Raw genomic sequence first — 18,120 nt, forward strand, 5'->3', positions numbered from 1 at the left:
ACCAAAGGGAGTTTGGCCCAAAACCCAAAATTAAGAAAGTCGTCAAACTAAATGCAACAAAATTTCTTTTGAGCGGACGTACAAGTAGAATTTCTCTTTCAATACACTTTTTAATTACTATACTTTTGAAATACAAAAAAAAAAAAAAATCTAAAATAATGAAATGTCCAAAATTTAAAATGTGTGATTGTTGATTGAATGATTGGTATTAGATATATTGTTGATACATTTGAAATTAATAGTGTTGATAGATGTTAAATATAATGTTGATACATACGCATTCATGTCTAATTACTTCTAGTATTTACTTATTCACTCATGTCTTAAATCTTATATACGAACGATACACTTGAAATATCATGTTCGTAAAAGAAAACATTTATGCTTTCTTTCAAAAGTAAGTTACAGTTGAGTGAATGTTGATTTGTCGTTTTATATAATGATGGTGGTGATAATAGACATAGACAACATTTAACTTCTTTATTTTGTAGTTCACATTCCTGACTTTAGCATCAAAGTACTTCTTAGATATCTCATATGAAGTGGTCATAACGATGTAATTGTAGGGGATTTTATATGAGTTTTATCTTAGTCCAACTAGGATTAGGATCTGAGTTTCATAATCATTCCAGATAAGCTAGGTTACCTCTTAAGCTAAATGGGTAAGGGCACATGTACTTTTGGCATGCCTTTTTCATCAAATTTCGAGGATTGGCCTCTACCTCATCCTTGGCCAAGATCAAAACCAAAATGGTTGGTTTGGGCTTTTTACTAAAATCATCCTCCTTTCAAGGTCAAAATAGGTTGGAATACAATCCAATTCACTAAACAAAGAAGGTTAGTCTGGGTGATCGGATTACTTTGGCTAAAAGCCTAATTAATCCTTTTCCTTATGGCCATTTCATCTTGTCAACCTAGTTGCATTTTTATTTACTATTGTTTTCTTGGTTCGATAGTTTGTCCATCTTTGTTTTGTTGCTTATATTCCCTTTAGCCAAAAAACTAAATCACCCATAACAAGTTCCTAACATTGTAGAAAGAAAGCATCTATAGCTTTAGTTTCAAACCGTTCTTAGTTGTAAACACTTTTAAGTCAAAGTCTTGTAACTCTAGTTAAATTGTCTCTTAGTATTATCTAGTTTCAAATTGTAGTTTGGTTGTGAGTAATACAAAGAAACTGTAGGAGAGTATTCTTGTAATTAAAATTAGGGAGAGAATTATTCCATGTAGTTATAACAATTTCTTACATAATGACCTTCTTTTCCCTGCATCAAATTTCAAGCATTATCTTTCCTTTTGCCAATAAAATGGTTTAAGCTGAGTTGTTAGATTATATATGGTTTCTTTTTCCTTATTGATTATACATACTTAACAGTAAATATTTCTTGAATTCATCTAATATAATAACAATACACAACCTTTGGATCAATAGAAGATTTATTTACTGTTAGAGTATATAGATATAAGATTGTTTATGTTGTCATATATTATTGTTCTTGTAGAGAATAATAGTCATATATATATTACTTATGTGTGTATTGTAGTAAAAGTACATTTCTTTTCATGTATGAGCTATATATGTAGATCTTAAATTGGGAGGGGAGAATACATATATGTTAATTTCTAATTTATGTTTTAAGGAGCGGCGTTGTCTTTTCTTCTCTCAAATGTTCAGGAAGGGCATTGTGAAGAAATTTCTTTTCCAATCCATGTGGATGACAAAAACATAGGTTGAGCTTACAATCACAGTCCCATGGATCAGAACAATCAATACGACTATTGCATGGAATGTTGACGACATTTCTGGCATCTACCACGAACGTTTCTGAAATATTTCAATTGTTAATTGTCATAAGATCATAAGATAACAATAATACTGTGAAAAGGAAAAATATATTATCTATAAACAATTGAAATGGATTTATATATACCTGAGATAATGAAGAACATTAAGAACAAGAGAGCAAACTTTGTTGAGGGCTTCACCATATCAAATGTGTCTAGTGGGTTAGTATTATATGATTTGGAAGATTTGTATTTGTTTGTGTGCTTTTGAAGGAATAATATATCATAATTTATAGTAAAACGTTGTAGCTTAAAATGGAAGAAATTATATGGGATAGTTGCAACAATAACAAAACAAGAATGATTAAAATTTAGTATATGTTTTACCAGTTTTAGGTTTTAGGTTTTGCAAACTTAGCAAAACCAAAGGGAGTCATCAAACTAAATGCAACAAAATTTCTTGTGAGCAGATGTACAAGTAGAATTTATTGTGAGGAGACGTACAAGTAGAATTTCTCTTTCAATACACTTTTTGATTTACTATGTACTTTTGAAATACTAAAATAATGAAAGGTCTTAAATTTAAAATGTGTGATTGGAGATATATTAAACGTGGATTGGTATGAGATATATTGTTAGATAAACTTGAAATGTTAGACATTATACACACTAAACAAAGAAACAAATCCAATTACATAACAAAAAGAGACTCTTCCAAAGCTTGTAAGCCATTATTTTCACCATTTTCAATTTGTGCTACACAATGGCCATGGAAACCTCTCACTAAAGAACTTAAAAACAAAGAACAATATAATTCAGCAAAGGTTAATGTGAAGAGTAAGCAACTACAAAGATTGTACCTTAAATGGAAAATTAATCAAAATGGAAAGTAGATATATATAAAATTTATCCACTTGTGAAGAACAATTAGACATTTCCCATGAGGAAAAATATGGATTTGCATATATATGGGCAAAGTTGTCACTGATGTGGAGATTGTTACACAGCTAGCTAAGCTGCTACTTTTTTTGTTCTTGAAATAAGAAAGACATCATTTGCAAAACACAACCCCCATACAAATCGCTCATTAAAAAAAATCCCCCAAACATTCATTGTTATTCACAAAGAAACAAAACCAATAACAACCCACGAAGCCAAAACCTCAAAAAGGGTAAGAAAATCAACAGACCCATATACCACCACCAAGAGAGACCCAGATTGAAGCCAGGAAATAGAAGTTTGAACGACATAGAGACGATGAAGAGAGAACAACGAGACTATTGTTAGTCCTTTAGATTTGAAGATTGAAATAACCCAAATTAGTTTCTAATACACCAACTAACAAGAGAGAAAATTTCTGGCCTTGGGCGTGAATGAAATCGAAGAGAAGTTTTGAGATCTACAACGAGATGAAATTGAATAGGCGTGAACGAACAAAATCGAAAGTGAATGTAGGGAGAGATCGAATTGAAGAGATGATCGAATTGAGGGTGGAGCATGAATAAATGGAAACGAAATTGAAGAGAGGAATTTTGGGTGTGGACGAACAAAAATGAAATTGAGTATTCGGGGAAAGCGTAACACGGGCAATCCCTAAAAAAAGAAATGAAAATTTTCCTGCTTTTAATATTTTGCTTTTTCACTTTTTTTTTCTTAGTTTTTATAATGTGTTAATAAAAATGCTATGGTTGGATGGTATTAAAAGGCACATTTGGTGTAGTGATAGTTTGTTTATGTTATAATTATCATGCAATTACGATACAATTCAAAAGCAACCATAGACAAAAGATTAATAGAAAAATCAAAAGTACTCAAATTCACTTGGGAAATGCATAGACAAACAAAAAGACCCTACACATCATCAAAGTTTATAATCTCACATTTCATTTTTCATTCTCTTTTTCTCAAAGCTTCAGCCCATAGCCATGAAATCTCCCTTGGCCTTGATTTCCTAATTCAAACGAACAAAAATCAATTAAAAATCAACCAAATGCTTCATTGAGGCATTTCATCAAACACATTGTAAGCTACCAAAATGCTTCATCACACAACCAACCGTAAAGAAAAAAAATGTAGATTCACATTAGAAAAATGATCGTAAACAACAATATTGAATAGGATGATATACAAAACAAACTCCTATCTCCTATAAAAGAAAAAACAATGAGGGGGTTTTCATCAAAAGAACCATCCATATATCACATTGTGGGTAAAATGAAGGCATTTGAAGTTAATACACTGTACAAATACAAACAATAGAAATAATGAAACTTTGATTGGATACCTTTATATTGTGGGTAAAATGTAAGCATTTGAAGAAGAATGAAAAGAAAATGAGAGTGAAAATGAAAACTCTAGAAATTGAATCTAAACGAAGAATGGAGACAGACCACGATGGGCTTGATCTCCAGCGACCTACCGCACGTTGTGGCTGAGATTCACCAGCGAGTTCAGCGGTGCAAGGGTGTTGGGTGGTGGCGTCAACTAAAGGAGAGAAATAGGAGGATTTCGGGCGTGTCGTTAACGAAAAGTCGCGTCGTTCTCGACATGCATGAGAGAGGGAGGGAGATGGTTAGTGGAAGGGAGAAAAAATAGAGAACAAGGGGCGATGCATGGATCTTCCACAAAGAAGAAGAAAAGAAGAAGAATAGAAGAAGAACAAGAACAAGAGAAGGAGAAGGAGAAGGAGGTAGATAAAGAGTTTTTGAGATATTTTATAAGTTTTATTTTAATAAAAAAATATTTAATGTTTTTAGAATTAGGGAAAAATTGATTTTAATATACTTTTAATTTTAAATGAATTTTATTTTAATGAATTAAATAAATTATTTTTTTGTATCTTTTATGCACCAAATAACCGTCACGAAAAGTGAAATTCAAAAAATTTCTTATTTTCCTACCAAAAACGTGAATTTTTAGCATTCGTAACAGATTTTTCTTTTCTCTTTTCAATTTGGGATGTATACAAATGTTATAGTAGGTAGTTTTTCTAGTAGTGTTGTGTTCGACTAAGGAGGAGGTGCCTTGGAGTTAGAACAAGCTTTTGTGGTGGGAGTGAAACAATTTTGTGCGAACGGACTAATTCGAGTGGAGGCTTAAAGTGGTAATTTGTTCGAAGTGAGGATTATTAGGAGTGCGAACAAAGTCTCATATAAGTGTGGACAACTATCTCAATCGGTATGGAGCCTTTTGTCATGGTACCAAAAACAAAGTCATGAAAGTGTATATCCAAAGTCAACAATATTATATCATTATAAAGATATTTGAAGGGCTTCTTGTCCCAACATTTTTCAGAAAGAGAATTTGTCAGATGACAAATTATGATTAGACAATTTGATAAGATATCCAAAGATAGATGTTGGGTTATTCAAGATTCACATAAATACTTTTCTCGGTCGTTTTAAATTAGTTTATAACATAGGAACACAAACATAAAGTTGAAGGGAAATTAAAATTTAAACTTAACCTATACGTATTTATGTCCCACTTGGTATGATATGATATTGTGGATCAATAGCCTTAAGAGTGAAGGCTTCCATTTGGGTCTGTGTCTTGAGTGTACATTCGAACAAAGGAATTTCAGACACATGAAGATTTTCCACTGCCCAAATCAGTAGCTGCTCCCCAAATAAATCACCTTTTCCAAAAGTGCTAATCGTTGTTCTAGCTCCAGTGCTCTTGCTAAATTTCAATCCCATACCTTTCGTGAATAGTAGCATCTGCTCAACACGCTCCCCCTCTCGAATAATATAGCTATACTCTGCAAAAACCATTGGCTTCATATCCTTCATCACCTCTTCTAACTTCTCCTCTTCAAATTCTTTAAGCATTGGAACCTGCGAATGAAACATTGATCAAGGTCATTTGTTTCTATTCTAACAATTTACTTAACAAATGTACCGAGCAAAACTCACCCTCTTTAGGATGTTGCATCAAAGTTCTTTCTTTATCTCCTCAACGAATGGAGACGGAAACACGTCGAGCAGTGTTTTCAAATTGACATCATTTTTCCACTCAAACTTGTCTCTCACAAACTCCTTGATTTCCTTCTTCTTCTGAAACTCATAATAATCTATCCAGAAATCTATTTCACCATCTTTCTTTTTCATCGTCCTCCGTTTCTCCTCTGATCTTAAAGTTGAGGACTGCAGATATACCTGTTTAAAGATGCAGTCATTTCTTTGTTACTGACTTAGAAAAGGAAAGGTTTACATATTGGATGAGAAGATCTTTAACAAACCTGCAAGTTGCCGATAAGATAAACAACTAGAAGGATCCCAATAATGGTAATGAGAGCCGCAAAGATGTTTTCAGATGAACTGCTACTTGTAGTCAGGTTTGACCCAAATGAGCTGCAAATTGCATTTGATCACACATGAGATGATACTATCACACTTCATTATCTTCTAAACTTAAGTTATTTGTACTAGATGAGAGTTTTGGAAGTTGAAAAGTGATCTCCTAATTTCAACAAACAAGTGTTAATTTGAGTTATCATTTAAAAATGTTATCTTTGAAAGTTACTTCAAATATATTGGAGAATGTTATAACCAACATGGCTTGGTGGTGGTCTCATGGGGAGGGGGTGAGGTTAGAAGTTAAGAAAACTTAACAGATCATCGGCAAATCTCAAACTTGGATCTTTTAAGTTTAATGAGGTAGTTATCAAACGGCCCCTTAGGAGTTATCAACCTTTAGTAATATTATTTAATATAATAAAATATAAAATGAAGTTTAGTAACGAAAATAGGGAAATAATTATTAACTTATATTGTATAACTTTCCTTTTTTCGTTTTCGAGTAAATCAGTAACCTTTTTCTCAGTCAATGATTGAAAAACAGAGCAACAAAGGAAGAATAATTTATCATTACCCAAAAACTTCAATATAAAAATAAAACATTCATGGATTCCTAATAGTATGTACGTATACCCAAAGAAAAACACAACACAACCCAAGTTACAAAATCAGAAATGTTGAAGATGTCCATTGAAAACGAAGCACGGGGTATCAAGGCCGAAGATGAAAAGACTTAAAATCAATACCTCTACTGATGGAAGTGACAGAAACAACAGGTATAAGGATAGATGTAATCGAAGGAATAGCAACACCAACCATAAAAATGATGAGAACAATCCTCTAGATATTCCATCGGCCAAGTTGTACATGTTCTTGAAATTAGATTTTTTGACTGCTTGTTTTGTTTTGTTGGATTTTATGAGGTAGTCTTTGCATCACCAACTTAACTTAAATTGTTTAGATAACTTTTGATTATTTTGAAGCTTCTATTTTTGTTAAGCACGCATTTGCATCTTGTATTTGAAACTATGTCATTTTGATGTTAATGTGTTTAATTTTGTAACAATATATATGCTTACACAAATTGGCTTCATACACACATTGATGTCATGAAATTGTGAATGATACTATATCTTGATGACCAAAACTTTTACCTTTTTGTTTTTGTCCCAAGTATGCTGTTTATAACATCATTCATATTACATATACTATGTTTGAAAAATCTTAATTCTATTGGTTATTATAAGTATAAAGTTTCGTTAGTTAAACAACAATGATTATGATTAAATGACACTATTCAAAAAATCGTTCTTCTTGTTGGTTTTGTAACAAATCCATCTTAACCTTAAGTTTTTTGGATTGGAAAAGTATATGATTATACGAGTAAATAAATACTAATATTTGAATATGTAATCATGATATAAAACGAGTATATAGTTTATCATATTATTTAAAAGAATAAATTAATTGTGTCAGCAACATATGTTATATATTATATCAAATACTGTAGAAATAATCTGAAAAGAATAATATTTGTCAGGTAGTATATATAAATATACCGTAACTCTATAAAATAATCAACACAATCAAATGAGATCAATTTAACGAATAAATCTATTTTGTTAAATTAAGAAAAAACAAATGGAACAAATTAAATTATTCAAATTTATACTTTTCTTATATTTTTTAAACAAATATTTTCAGGTAGGTTGATGAAATATATTTATTTACTAACCATAAAAATATTTTTAAAGAGCTAAACAATATTTTGGATTAAATTGAATTTATTATTTTTTTTGTTAATAAAGAATTAAATTTGGATATTATCTAAACAAATTAATACTAATAAAATGTTTTCCTATATCAAACTTTTTCTATTAATTTTTTAAAAATCTACATAATTGCCGCAAAACATAAATTTTTAATAAAAATCCACACACAAAAATAGAGAACTTTAAAAAAATAGCAAAAAAAATTATTATGATAATAGAACCCATATCATTAGCATTTTCAAAATTACAAAAAATAGTAAATTTAAAATCAGATTATTGTCATATTTGTCAAATTTACAATATAAAAAAATATTTGTCAAATTTACAATATGAAATTTTTTTTTGTCAAATTTACAATATGAAAAAAAAATGTGTTTATAAACTGTTTATTACTGAATTGTTTTGTCATTTAATGCAATTTCTAAAAACTAAATATGTATAATGGTAAATTTTGTTGAAATCAAGGAACCTAGTCTAAAATTCAAATTCAAAATTTATTATATATATATATATATGAATGATGTATTATTGAATAAATTGGTTCAAATATAATATAATTGGCATTGTTCGGGGGAATGATCTAAAATTTAAATTCAATTTTTTATTAAAAGTATATATGATGTATTATTGTTAATGAATTGTTTAAAATATAAAATATCCGAAAATCTTATATATATATTTGACCTTATTTTAGGAGAAGTTGATGCGTTAATAACGTTCAACAACAAAGTAGCAGATTTAATTAAGATTTAAATAGTAGATTTAGGAAATATATATGAATTATTTTATACCCAGATAGATTCGAGTTTAATATAATTAGAAAAATAAAAAAAAAGTAGGTGACGGTTTTGCTATATTTCTTATTACTTTAAATTTTTGTCATTTTTTAAGTTGCTATTTAAAAATGTGTTATTTCCACGATTATCTCTTAGAATTTTGAGCTTTTGAAATCTTGAAATTTACCATGGTTTGGATTGGGTACTACAAGACCAATTGTAATATTTTCATCTTATTGGCTTGAAGCTTTTTTTCTCTACGCAAGAAAGTGAAGATTGTTAAAGCAATAATGAAATGTGGCAAGTATATCCAAGACCAATTGGAATATGTTCATCTCGATGATTTTGATTGTTTTAGAGGTCATGAATTCGTTAAATGATATGATTTCATCAACTATATAAAAAAACTTTTTTATTTACAGGTGATTGAAAGTTGTTGCTTTTTTCCACGATCACTTAAAATAAGATGATTCACTTTGTTACATGTAAAACTTGATCGAAAATCTATAATTATTCAAATTGTAGTGTCTACTATGTCCATGATTTGCAATCTAATCACGTAGTTTGTTTGAATTTTCCTTTTTAAGTTGCTCATCTTTTTTAAAAAATAAATTAAATTACCATAATGATATAAATAAATAGATAATAGATATGTCTCTCACCATCAATTCTGACTCTTTTTTAACTTCCCATACTCCCAACGCCAACAAAGTTTGTATGCCTCTTCCGCTTTCTCCTTCGCTTTCCTTACCAAAGAAAACACTCCCAAACCCAAAACCAGAATAAGACTCCTTTGTTAGATGAGCCTTGTTTGTATTCTATAGTGTAATAAGAACAACTGTGATTTGTGCTTATGTTCCAGTAAGCAAGTAACCCAAGATGAACAAGAGGTGCCTTTGGATTTAGAACAAGCTCTCATGGTGGGAGTGAAACAGATTTCTTTGAACGGACTAGTTCGAGTGGAGGCTTAAAGTGGTAATTTGTTTAGAAGTGCAAACAAAATCCCATATAAGTGTGGACATATGATTGAAAAATTTGATAAGATGTCCAAAGATAGATGTTGGGTTGTCCAAGATGCACATAATACTTTTATCGATCCTTTTAAATTTGTTTATAACATAGGAACACAAATATAAAATTCAACGGAGATTAAACTTTAACTTAACCTATACGTAATTGTGTCCCACTTGGTATGGTATTGTGGATCGATAGCCTTAAGAGCGAAAGCTTCCATTTGGGTCTGTGTCTTGAGAGTACATTTGGACAAAGGAATTTCAGATACAGGAAGACTTCCTGCTGCCCAATTCAATAGTTGCTCCCCAAACAAATCACCTTTTCCTAAAGTGTTAATAGTTGTTCTAGTTCTAGTTCTCTTACTAAATGTCAGTGCCATACCTTTCGTGAACAATAGCATATGCTCAATAGGTTCCCCTTCTCGAATAATGTAGCTCTGCTCTGCAAAAATTATTGGCTTCATATCCTTCATCATCTCTTCTAATTTCTCCTCTTCAAATTCTTTAAGCATTGGAACCTGCCAATAAAACATTGTTCAAGGTTTTTTGTTTCTATTCTAATAATTTAATTCACAAATGTACCGAGCAAAACTCACCCTCTTTAGGATATCCCAGCAAAGTTCTTTCTTTATCTCCTCAGCGAATGGCGATGGAAACACGTCGAGCAATGTTATCAAATTTACATCATTTTTCCACTCAAACTTTTCTCTCACAAACTCTTTGATTTCCTTCTTCTTCTGGAATTTATAATAATCTATCCATAAGTCTATTTCAGCGTCTTTTTTTTGCATCGTTCTCCGTTTCTCCTCTGATCTTAAAGTTGAGGACTGTAGATATACCTGTTTAATGATGTTGTCGTTCCTTTGTTACTAATTTAGAAAAGAAGAAGGTTGACATACTGGATGAAAAAATCTTAACAAACCTGCAAGTTGCCGATAAGATAAACAACTAGAAGTATTCCACTAATGGTAACGAGAGCCGCGAAGAAGTTTTCCCATACATAGCTACTTGTAGTCAGGTTTGACCCAAATGAGCTGCAAATTACATTTGATCAAACATGAGATGATACTATCACGTTTCATTATCTTATAAACTAGGAAGTAATTTGTACCAGATGAGATTCCAAAATGATCTCATAATTTCAATAAACAAGGAGTTAGTTCGAGTTATCATTTAAAAATGCTATCTTTGAAAGTTAGTAACTCAAACTGTAAATTAGTTTTTGAGTTGGTCTAGTTAATTCCTAGTTTCTATCAAGTTAATTTTAGTTGTAATCAAGTCTAAGTTCCTATATTCTTGTGAAGTTAGTAGGATTAGTGTTGCTAACTTTGTGGAATCTATTTTCTAGAATGAAATTGATACTTCCCATCTTTCTCATTTCCTTCTCATTAATTAGAACAACAGTTACTTCAAACATACTCGAGAACATTATCATTTAACCAGAATGGCTTGGTGGTGAGGTTAGAAGTTGAAGAAACTTCACAGATCAACACAATCTTAAACTTGGATCTTAAATAATTTTCCCTCTCCCCTTATTTGCTCATACTACGTTTTGATGATGAAGGCCAACACATACAGAGGAAAAAAATGAAACGAGATCATTGAACTTGTAAACTCAAACGACCATTTGATCTAAGTTGAGTTGAAGCCTATTATCCTCATATAAATCATAAACTCACACCATAGTTAATGATTAAGGTAATAGCCATTTATCATGAGGAGCAAATGTAAAAGTTTCGAACCTTAATGTACGTAGCCCCCAAGAGAAGCAGTATAAGAGCTTTTTATTAAAACCATTTATCCTCGAGATACCAGATTGATGGGCGCTAAGGAATAAACCAAAATCGAATATTGCTGGATTAGGTGGATTGATAGGGCAAAACTTATCAACAAACCAGTCATTGCCCGTGATATCCTCACAAAAAAAGGAATTCACTCTACATCCACTGTCAAATTTGCAGGCATTTTGCCAGCAATACAGTTCTCTTAGAACTGCGAAGCAGTACCAAAATGCTCCAAGCACCTTCACAAACGAAAAAAATACAACAACTTCAAAACCAATACGATCATTCAGAACATTAAAACACTAAATCCCCATTCTTGATAAACGGAAGGTAAAGAAACATACATGACTGGCAAAAATGAAGAGAATGAAATTGAATGTGCCTCTGAACTGCCCGGTTCCTGTTATGTCATTAGGAGCAGCACTCCTGGAAAGCTTCTTACATAACACATAGATTCGGATGATTCTTGGGACAAATTGGAAGAGAGGCAGAAAGATGAGTCGCCAACTGTTTTTTAAATATTTGATACTTTTCCTACTTGTAAAGACTACCACAAGGATAATCTGCACATTTCCTGTTGTCAATGTTAAGAATTGGAGTACTTCTTGTGATCATTTAAAAGAAATATTTAAAGGTAATAGATAAAAGTTCTCCTTTAAGTATTTAAATATTTAAAGAAAATATAATAGATAAACAATTCTTCTCATATTTAGGAATCTTTTATCCTTAAAAAAGTTATTCCCTTTTCTCTAAAGAAAAGATCTTCTCGGCACTATAAAAGAACAAGTCCTCTTCCTTGTTCACTTCTTGCATTTGCTGTTATGTTGCAAAGAACTTGTAATCCGATTACTTCTTTATTTTATTTTTATGAAGAATTTCTGATATATTCATTCATTGCTTCCATTGTATCTATCATAAAGAGATATAAGGAAGATTCCAATATTTGATCTCGTGTCACCTAATTCAGGGGAATCTACCAAACATAATTAAGGAAAATTAAACCCGATTATTTTTTAGGACTAAAAAGAGTTACTTATATTACAACAAATCTCTTCTACCTATAACTTAACACTCATTTCAACTTTAATAATACTCTTATCTGACCTAAAACCATTTACATAACTTCTATTTCATTTTCCTCTCCTCAGCTCTTTTTCTCACCTCATTTCCATCTTCTTCTCCAAATAACCACTCTCCACGTGGTTTCCTTTTTCTTCCTCTTGTCTCCATCGTTTTTCCCAAATAACCATTATCTTCCTCTTTCTCTCATCGTCTTCGTTGTCTTCTTTTCGTCTCACATCGCCTTTCTCTACACGACGCCTTCCTCTTTAGTAGATTTTGGTTTTTCTTTTCCTTTTTGCGTGAATTGTGTTTTTGTTGTGGGTTTCACCGAATTTATGGGTTTTTGCTAGATTTTTGTTTTAGCCTTGAGTTTTTGTATTCCTCTTTGCCGTGGGTTTTGATCCTCTTCGTTGTGGGTTTTCGTCTTCTGCTTGTTGGCTTTGTTCTTCATATCCCATTCTTCATCTAGTTCTCCATAAGATTACAAGAAGACCTTCCTATCTAGGTTTGATAATTTTACTTTTTATGTTTAATGGAGGATATATTTTTGTTTGATATTTAATTGAATTAAATGTGAATAAAATAAAAAATGAATCTCAAACAAAACGAAGAAACAAGAAACAGTTATAAAAATAGAAAATTTAAAGACAGATTAGGCAAAAAGATGTGTAATTACATCTAATGAAATTTCCCTAAATTTTATCTGTTTTATATAAGTCTTAAGAGACAATGACAAAACTAAATGTTGTAGAGGAATTCACAAGAAGTGAAGATCAAAAGTGTTATGAGTATGCCAATGAAAATGAATTAACACTCGAGTTTACTCCCAAAAGTAGATGGGGTTTGATCCAAAATAGGCAATGGTATAAGAGGAACATAAAGTATTGAAGAAGAACCTGTGGAAGGGGAAGCAGAGCCAAAAAGTCGACAATAACACTCATCCATGGTACCCTTTTGCTAACATCAGCAAGGCGTCCGAAGAAAGTCAGAGGAGCCACATTCGTTTTAGAATTGGGACATAATTCAAGTATTGAACTTGAGTAGACCTTGTAGGCGACTTCGAGTAGAAGGATGAAGTCCGTCACTGTCCTGGCCCCAATGGCTGCGTTCTTTATCTTTTTGTCCACGGCGAAGCATTTTCTTTGATCGTCTATGTAGTAGATGTAGAAGAACAAAACATCGAGGCAGACAGCTATTATAGATGAAATGAGAAACCCAAATCGTAGTACAAATTTTGTGTGCTCTTGATCTTCCGAGCTTGTCCTGCATGTAAATCATACAACAATTACACGAGTTCATCTTCAACCAAGGAGAAACAAAGGAGTTCAGTTCACAAACTTTCGAAGTTCAATTGAAACGAGTTTTACCAAGTTCAACACAAGTCCCTATTTCTTTCTATATTCTGTATGAGGCATGAGATTGAAATCCTTATCTAAGTATCTGTGTTCGTACTTGTTAGAACTCAAGAGATATAAGAAAATATTAGTAAGAAAGAAAAGAAAAACTGTAATAATAAATAATGGCAAAAAGTAAAGGTTGTAACTTCGAAATAGATTTAGAAAAACAAAAATGAAAACAAGAGAACCAACCTGGAAGTAATATTGTTTGCATTGGCCATTTGGACTACAACTCTTGAGAACTTCAAGTGTTGGAGGCAACTGAAGAGTCAAGAATATAAATACCCCAATTTGAAATTAGTGAAGGAATATATGTTTTGATAGATATACAAACTGCCATTTTGTATATTGAGAAAGTCCATGCTCTAGTCAAAAATGACAACCTTTTAAAAATTGACTTGGTCTTAATGGTAGGTACATCAGCTTGTCCTTAACCCATGATTATTTTAAATTGTTATATTGGATATAATGGTGGATTTAGGGGGCTTTATATAAAAAGAAATTAAAAAATTTAAGAGGTTATAATTGGAACTCAAACCATGATTTTGATATTCTGACCATTTGTAATATAATATAAATATTATTTGTTCCTGATTGAATGATAGGTATTGCAAATTTATGTAATTTTTTATTTTGACTAACAATGTTACAAATCTTCTAAACCTATGAGAAAATACTAATTGGTGTCTCTCTTCATTCAATAAGTTAATTTAATTTTGGTGTGTTACACTTACATGTCCAACTGGTTTGGGTCTTTAAGTTTAATTTTGATTTTTTTGGATCTCTTTTTTAAAAAAGGAATAGGTCAATTTTGGCTCCTAAGTTTTATTTGGACTCTTTTTGGGTCTTTTTAAATAAGATAGATGTTGGGTACTTGTCCAAGATGCACATGATACTTTTCTTGGTAGTTTTAAATTAGTTTATAACATAGGAACACAAACATAAAATTGATGGGAGATTAAATTTGAACTTAACTTATACGTATTTGTGTTCCACTTGATATGATATCGTGGATTGATAGCCATAAGAGGAAAGGCTTCCATTTGGGTATGTGTCGTGAGAGTACATTTGGAAAAAGGAATTTCAGATACATAAAGATTTACGGCTGCCCAATCCAGTAGTTGCTCCCCAACCAAATCACCTTATCCTAAAGCGTGTTAATAGTTGTTCTAGTTGCAGTGCTCTTCCTAAATGTCAATGGCATACCCTTTCGTGAACAATAGCATCTGCTCAACAAGCTCCCCCCTCTCCAATAATATAGGTCTGCTCTGCAAAAACCTCCTTCATATCCTTCATCATCTCTTTTAACTTCTCTCCACTTCCACTTCCACTTCAATGAACATTTTTTCAGAAAAATAAAAAAGTAAAATTATTACTAATGTATATATATATAAAATATTCACTTTGAAGAAATTATCTTTTTTTTTTTTATTTTATATTTTTATTGTCAAATGGATAGTTTGAAAGAATATCTTCCAGTATCTTCCTTCATCTTAGGAAGATCTATACCATGCTTAGTTTTAGTCTTAGGATAAGATTCACAACAAAATCACCCGATCTATCTTCACATCTCTCTTATAAATAAGTAAGGATGGATCAAAGAAAGCAAATAAGAAAGAAAAAAAAATCGCCCATCAGTCCTCTTGTGGTGGGAGCTGTGAAACAGTTTTGTGTGAACCGACTACTTTGAGTGAAGGCTTAAAGTGGTAATTTGTTCGAAGTGGAGATTATTAGGAGTACCAAAAAAGTTCCATATTAGTGTGGACAGCTATCTCAATCAGTATGGAGCCTTTTGTCATGGTACTGAAAACAAAGTCATGAAAGTGTATATTCAAAGTCAACAATATCATATCATTGTAAAAATATTTGAAGGGCTTCTTGTCCCAACATTTTTCAAAAACAGAATTTGTAAGATGACAAATTATGATTAGACAACTTGATAAGATATCCAAATTAGATAGATGTTGGGTTATCCAAGTTTCACATAAATACTTTTCTCGCTCGTTTTAAATTAGTCTATAACATAGGAACACAAATATAAAATTCAAGAGAAATTAAACTTTAAACTTAACCTATATGTATTTGTGTCCCACTTGATATGATATTGTGGATCAATAGCTATAAGAGCGAAAGCTTCCATTTGGGTCTGTGTCTTGAGTGTACATTCGAACAAAGGAATTTCAGACACATGAAGAATTTTCACTGCCCAATCAGTAGCTGCTCCCCAAACAAATCACCTTTTCCAAACGTGCTAATCGTTGTTCTAGCTCCAATGCTCTTGCTAAATTTCAATCCCATACCTTTCGTGAATAATAGCATCTGCTCAACAAGCTCCCCCTCTTGAATAATATAGTTATGCTCTGCAAAAATCATTAGCTTCATATCCTTCATCATCTCTTCTAACTTCTCCTCTTCAAATTCTTTAAGCATTGGAACCTGCCAATGAAACATTGATCAAGGTCATTTGTTTCTATTCGAACAATTTACTTAACAAATGTACCAAGCAAAACTCACCCTCTTTAGGATATTGCAGCAAAGTTCTTTCTTTATCTCCTCAACGAATGGAGACGAAAACACGTCGAGCAGTGTTTTTAAATTGACATCATTTTTCCACCCAAACTTGTCTCTCACAAACTCCTTGATTTCCTTCTTCTTCTGAAATTTATAATAATCTATCCAAAAATCTATTTCACCATCTTTCTTTTGCATCGTCCTCCTTTTCTCCTCTAATCTTAAAGTCGAGGATCGCAGATATACTTGTTTAATGATGCACCCATTTCTTTGTTACTCATTTAGAAAAGGAGAGGTTTACATATTCGATGAGAAGATCTTTAACAAACCTGCAAGTTGCCGATAAGATAAACAACTAGAAGTATCCCAGCAATGCTAACGAGAGCCGCAAAGATGTTTTCGCATGCATAGCTACTTGTAGTCAGGTTGGACCCAAATGAGCTGCAAATTGAATTCGACCAAACATGAGATGATACTATCACATTTCAATCTCTTCTAAACAAGGAAATTATTTGTACCAGATGAGAGTTCTGGAAGTTGAAAAGTGATCTCATAATTTCAACAAAGAAGAGTTACTTCGAGTTATCGTTTAAAAATTATATATTCGAAAGGTACTCATACTCGAGAACATTATCATTTAACCAGCATGGATTGGTGGTGGTCTAACAGATCTAACATAATCTCAAACTTGGAATGCTTTAAGTCTAATTTTTCTCTCCCCGTATTTGCTCAGACTACGTTTTGATGATGAAGACCAACACATACAGAGGAAAAAAATATAATGAGATTATTGAACTTGTAAACTCAGACGACCATTTGATCTAGTTCTAAGTTGAGTTGTAGATTATTGTCCTCGTAAAAAACATATACTCAAACCAATAGTCGATGCTTAAGGTAATAGCCATTTAAAATGAAGAAGAAACAGAGATGTGTTGAGAAGGAAAAGTTTCAAACCTTAATGCACGTAGTCCCCAAAAGAAGCAGCATAATAACTTTACGGGAAAATCATTTACCCTCGTGACACCAGATTGATGGGCGTTAAGAAATAAACCAAAATCGAATATTGCTGGATTAGGTGGATTGATAGGGCAAAAATTATCAACAAACCGTTCATTGCTTGTGATATCCTCACAAGAAAATGAATTCACCTTGCATCCACTGTTAAATTTGCATGCACTTTGCCAGCAATACAGTTCTCTTAGAACTGAGAAGCAGTACCAAAATGCTCCAACCACCTTCACAAACGAAAAAAATACAACAGCTTCAAAACAAATACGATCATTCAGAACATTAAAACACTAAATCTCCATTTTTTATAAACGGAAGGTAAAGAAACATACATGACTGGCAAGAATGAAGAGAAGGAAATTGAATGTGCCTCTGAACTTCCCGGTTACTGTTATGTCATTAGGAGCAGCACTCCTGGAAAGCTTCTTACATAACACATAGATTCGGATGATTCTTGGGACAAATTGGAAGAGGGGCAGATAGATCAGTCGCCACTTGTTTTCGAAATATTTGATACCTTTCTTACTTGTAAAGACTACTACAAGGATAATCTGCACATTTCATGTTGTCAATGTTAAGAATTGAAGTTTGAAGGTACTTCTTGATGATCATTTGTATCATTTTTGCCGCAGATTAGTTGGGTGTGGCTTGACTTTTGAGTTTTTTTGCTGTAAACCTTCTATTTGAACCCATGCCTTTATTTTTATGTCTGTT

At 32.0% G+C, this 18,120-nt stretch overlaps 1 protein-coding gene and 3 long non-coding RNA genes across 5 annotated transcripts; all 4 read right to left on the reverse strand.

Annotated features, from left to right (window-relative positions):
* Positions 1–1,485: 1,485 nt before the first annotated feature.
* Positions 1,486–4,465, reverse strand: LOC116402561. The gene is made up of 3 exons (XR_004215002.1): positions 4,205–4,465; positions 1,932–3,736; positions 1,486–1,825 (listed from the first exon to the last, which is right to left on the reverse strand). It is a non-coding gene; the product is annotated as an uncharacterized LOC116402561 (long non-coding RNA).
* A 634-nt stretch (positions 4,466–5,099) lies between these two features.
* On the reverse strand, positions 5,100–7,504 carry LOC105435114. The gene is made up of 3 exons (XR_004215521.1): positions 6,026–7,504; positions 5,700–5,942; positions 5,100–5,621 (listed from the first exon to the last, which is right to left on the reverse strand). It is a non-coding gene; the product is annotated as an uncharacterized LOC105435114 (long non-coding RNA).
* A 2,118-nt stretch (positions 7,505–9,622) lies between these two features.
* On the reverse strand, positions 9,623–14,188 carry LOC101214428 (cyclic nucleotide-gated ion channel 1). 2 transcript variants are annotated; one of them, XM_011653301.2, is made up of 7 exons: positions 14,080–14,188; positions 13,387–13,753; positions 11,773–11,991; positions 11,387–11,667; positions 10,567–10,678; positions 10,241–10,483; positions 9,623–10,162 (listed from the first exon to the last, which is right to left on the reverse strand). In XM_011653301.2, exons 1-7 carry the CDS (start codon positions 14,106–14,108, stop codon positions 9,788–9,790), a joined length of 1,626 nt encoding a protein of 541 aa, XP_011651603.1. In that variant the 5' UTR covers positions 14,109–14,188; the 3' UTR covers positions 9,623–9,787. The 2 variants fall into 2 exon arrangements, with proteins under 2 accessions (XP_011651603.1, XP_011651604.1); XM_011653302.2 differs by lacking the exon at positions 14,080–14,188 and having other exon boundaries at positions 11,773–12,002; positions 13,387–13,584.
* Positions 14,189–15,814: 1,626 nt separating this feature from the next.
* Positions 15,815–18,120, reverse strand: LOC105434924. Its single transcript, XR_969042.2, has 4 exons — positions 17,739–18,120; positions 17,353–17,633; positions 16,402–16,839; positions 15,815–16,323 (listed from the first exon to the last, which is right to left on the reverse strand). It is a non-coding gene; the product is annotated as an uncharacterized LOC105434924 (long non-coding RNA).

The sequence above is a fragment of the Cucumis sativus genome, chromosome 3 (assembly GCF_000004075.3).
Source record: "Cucumis sativus cultivar 9930 chromosome 3, Cucumber_9930_V3, whole genome shotgun sequence".
NCBI classification, from domain to species: Eukaryota; Viridiplantae; Streptophyta; class Magnoliopsida; order Cucurbitales; family Cucurbitaceae; genus Cucumis; species Cucumis sativus.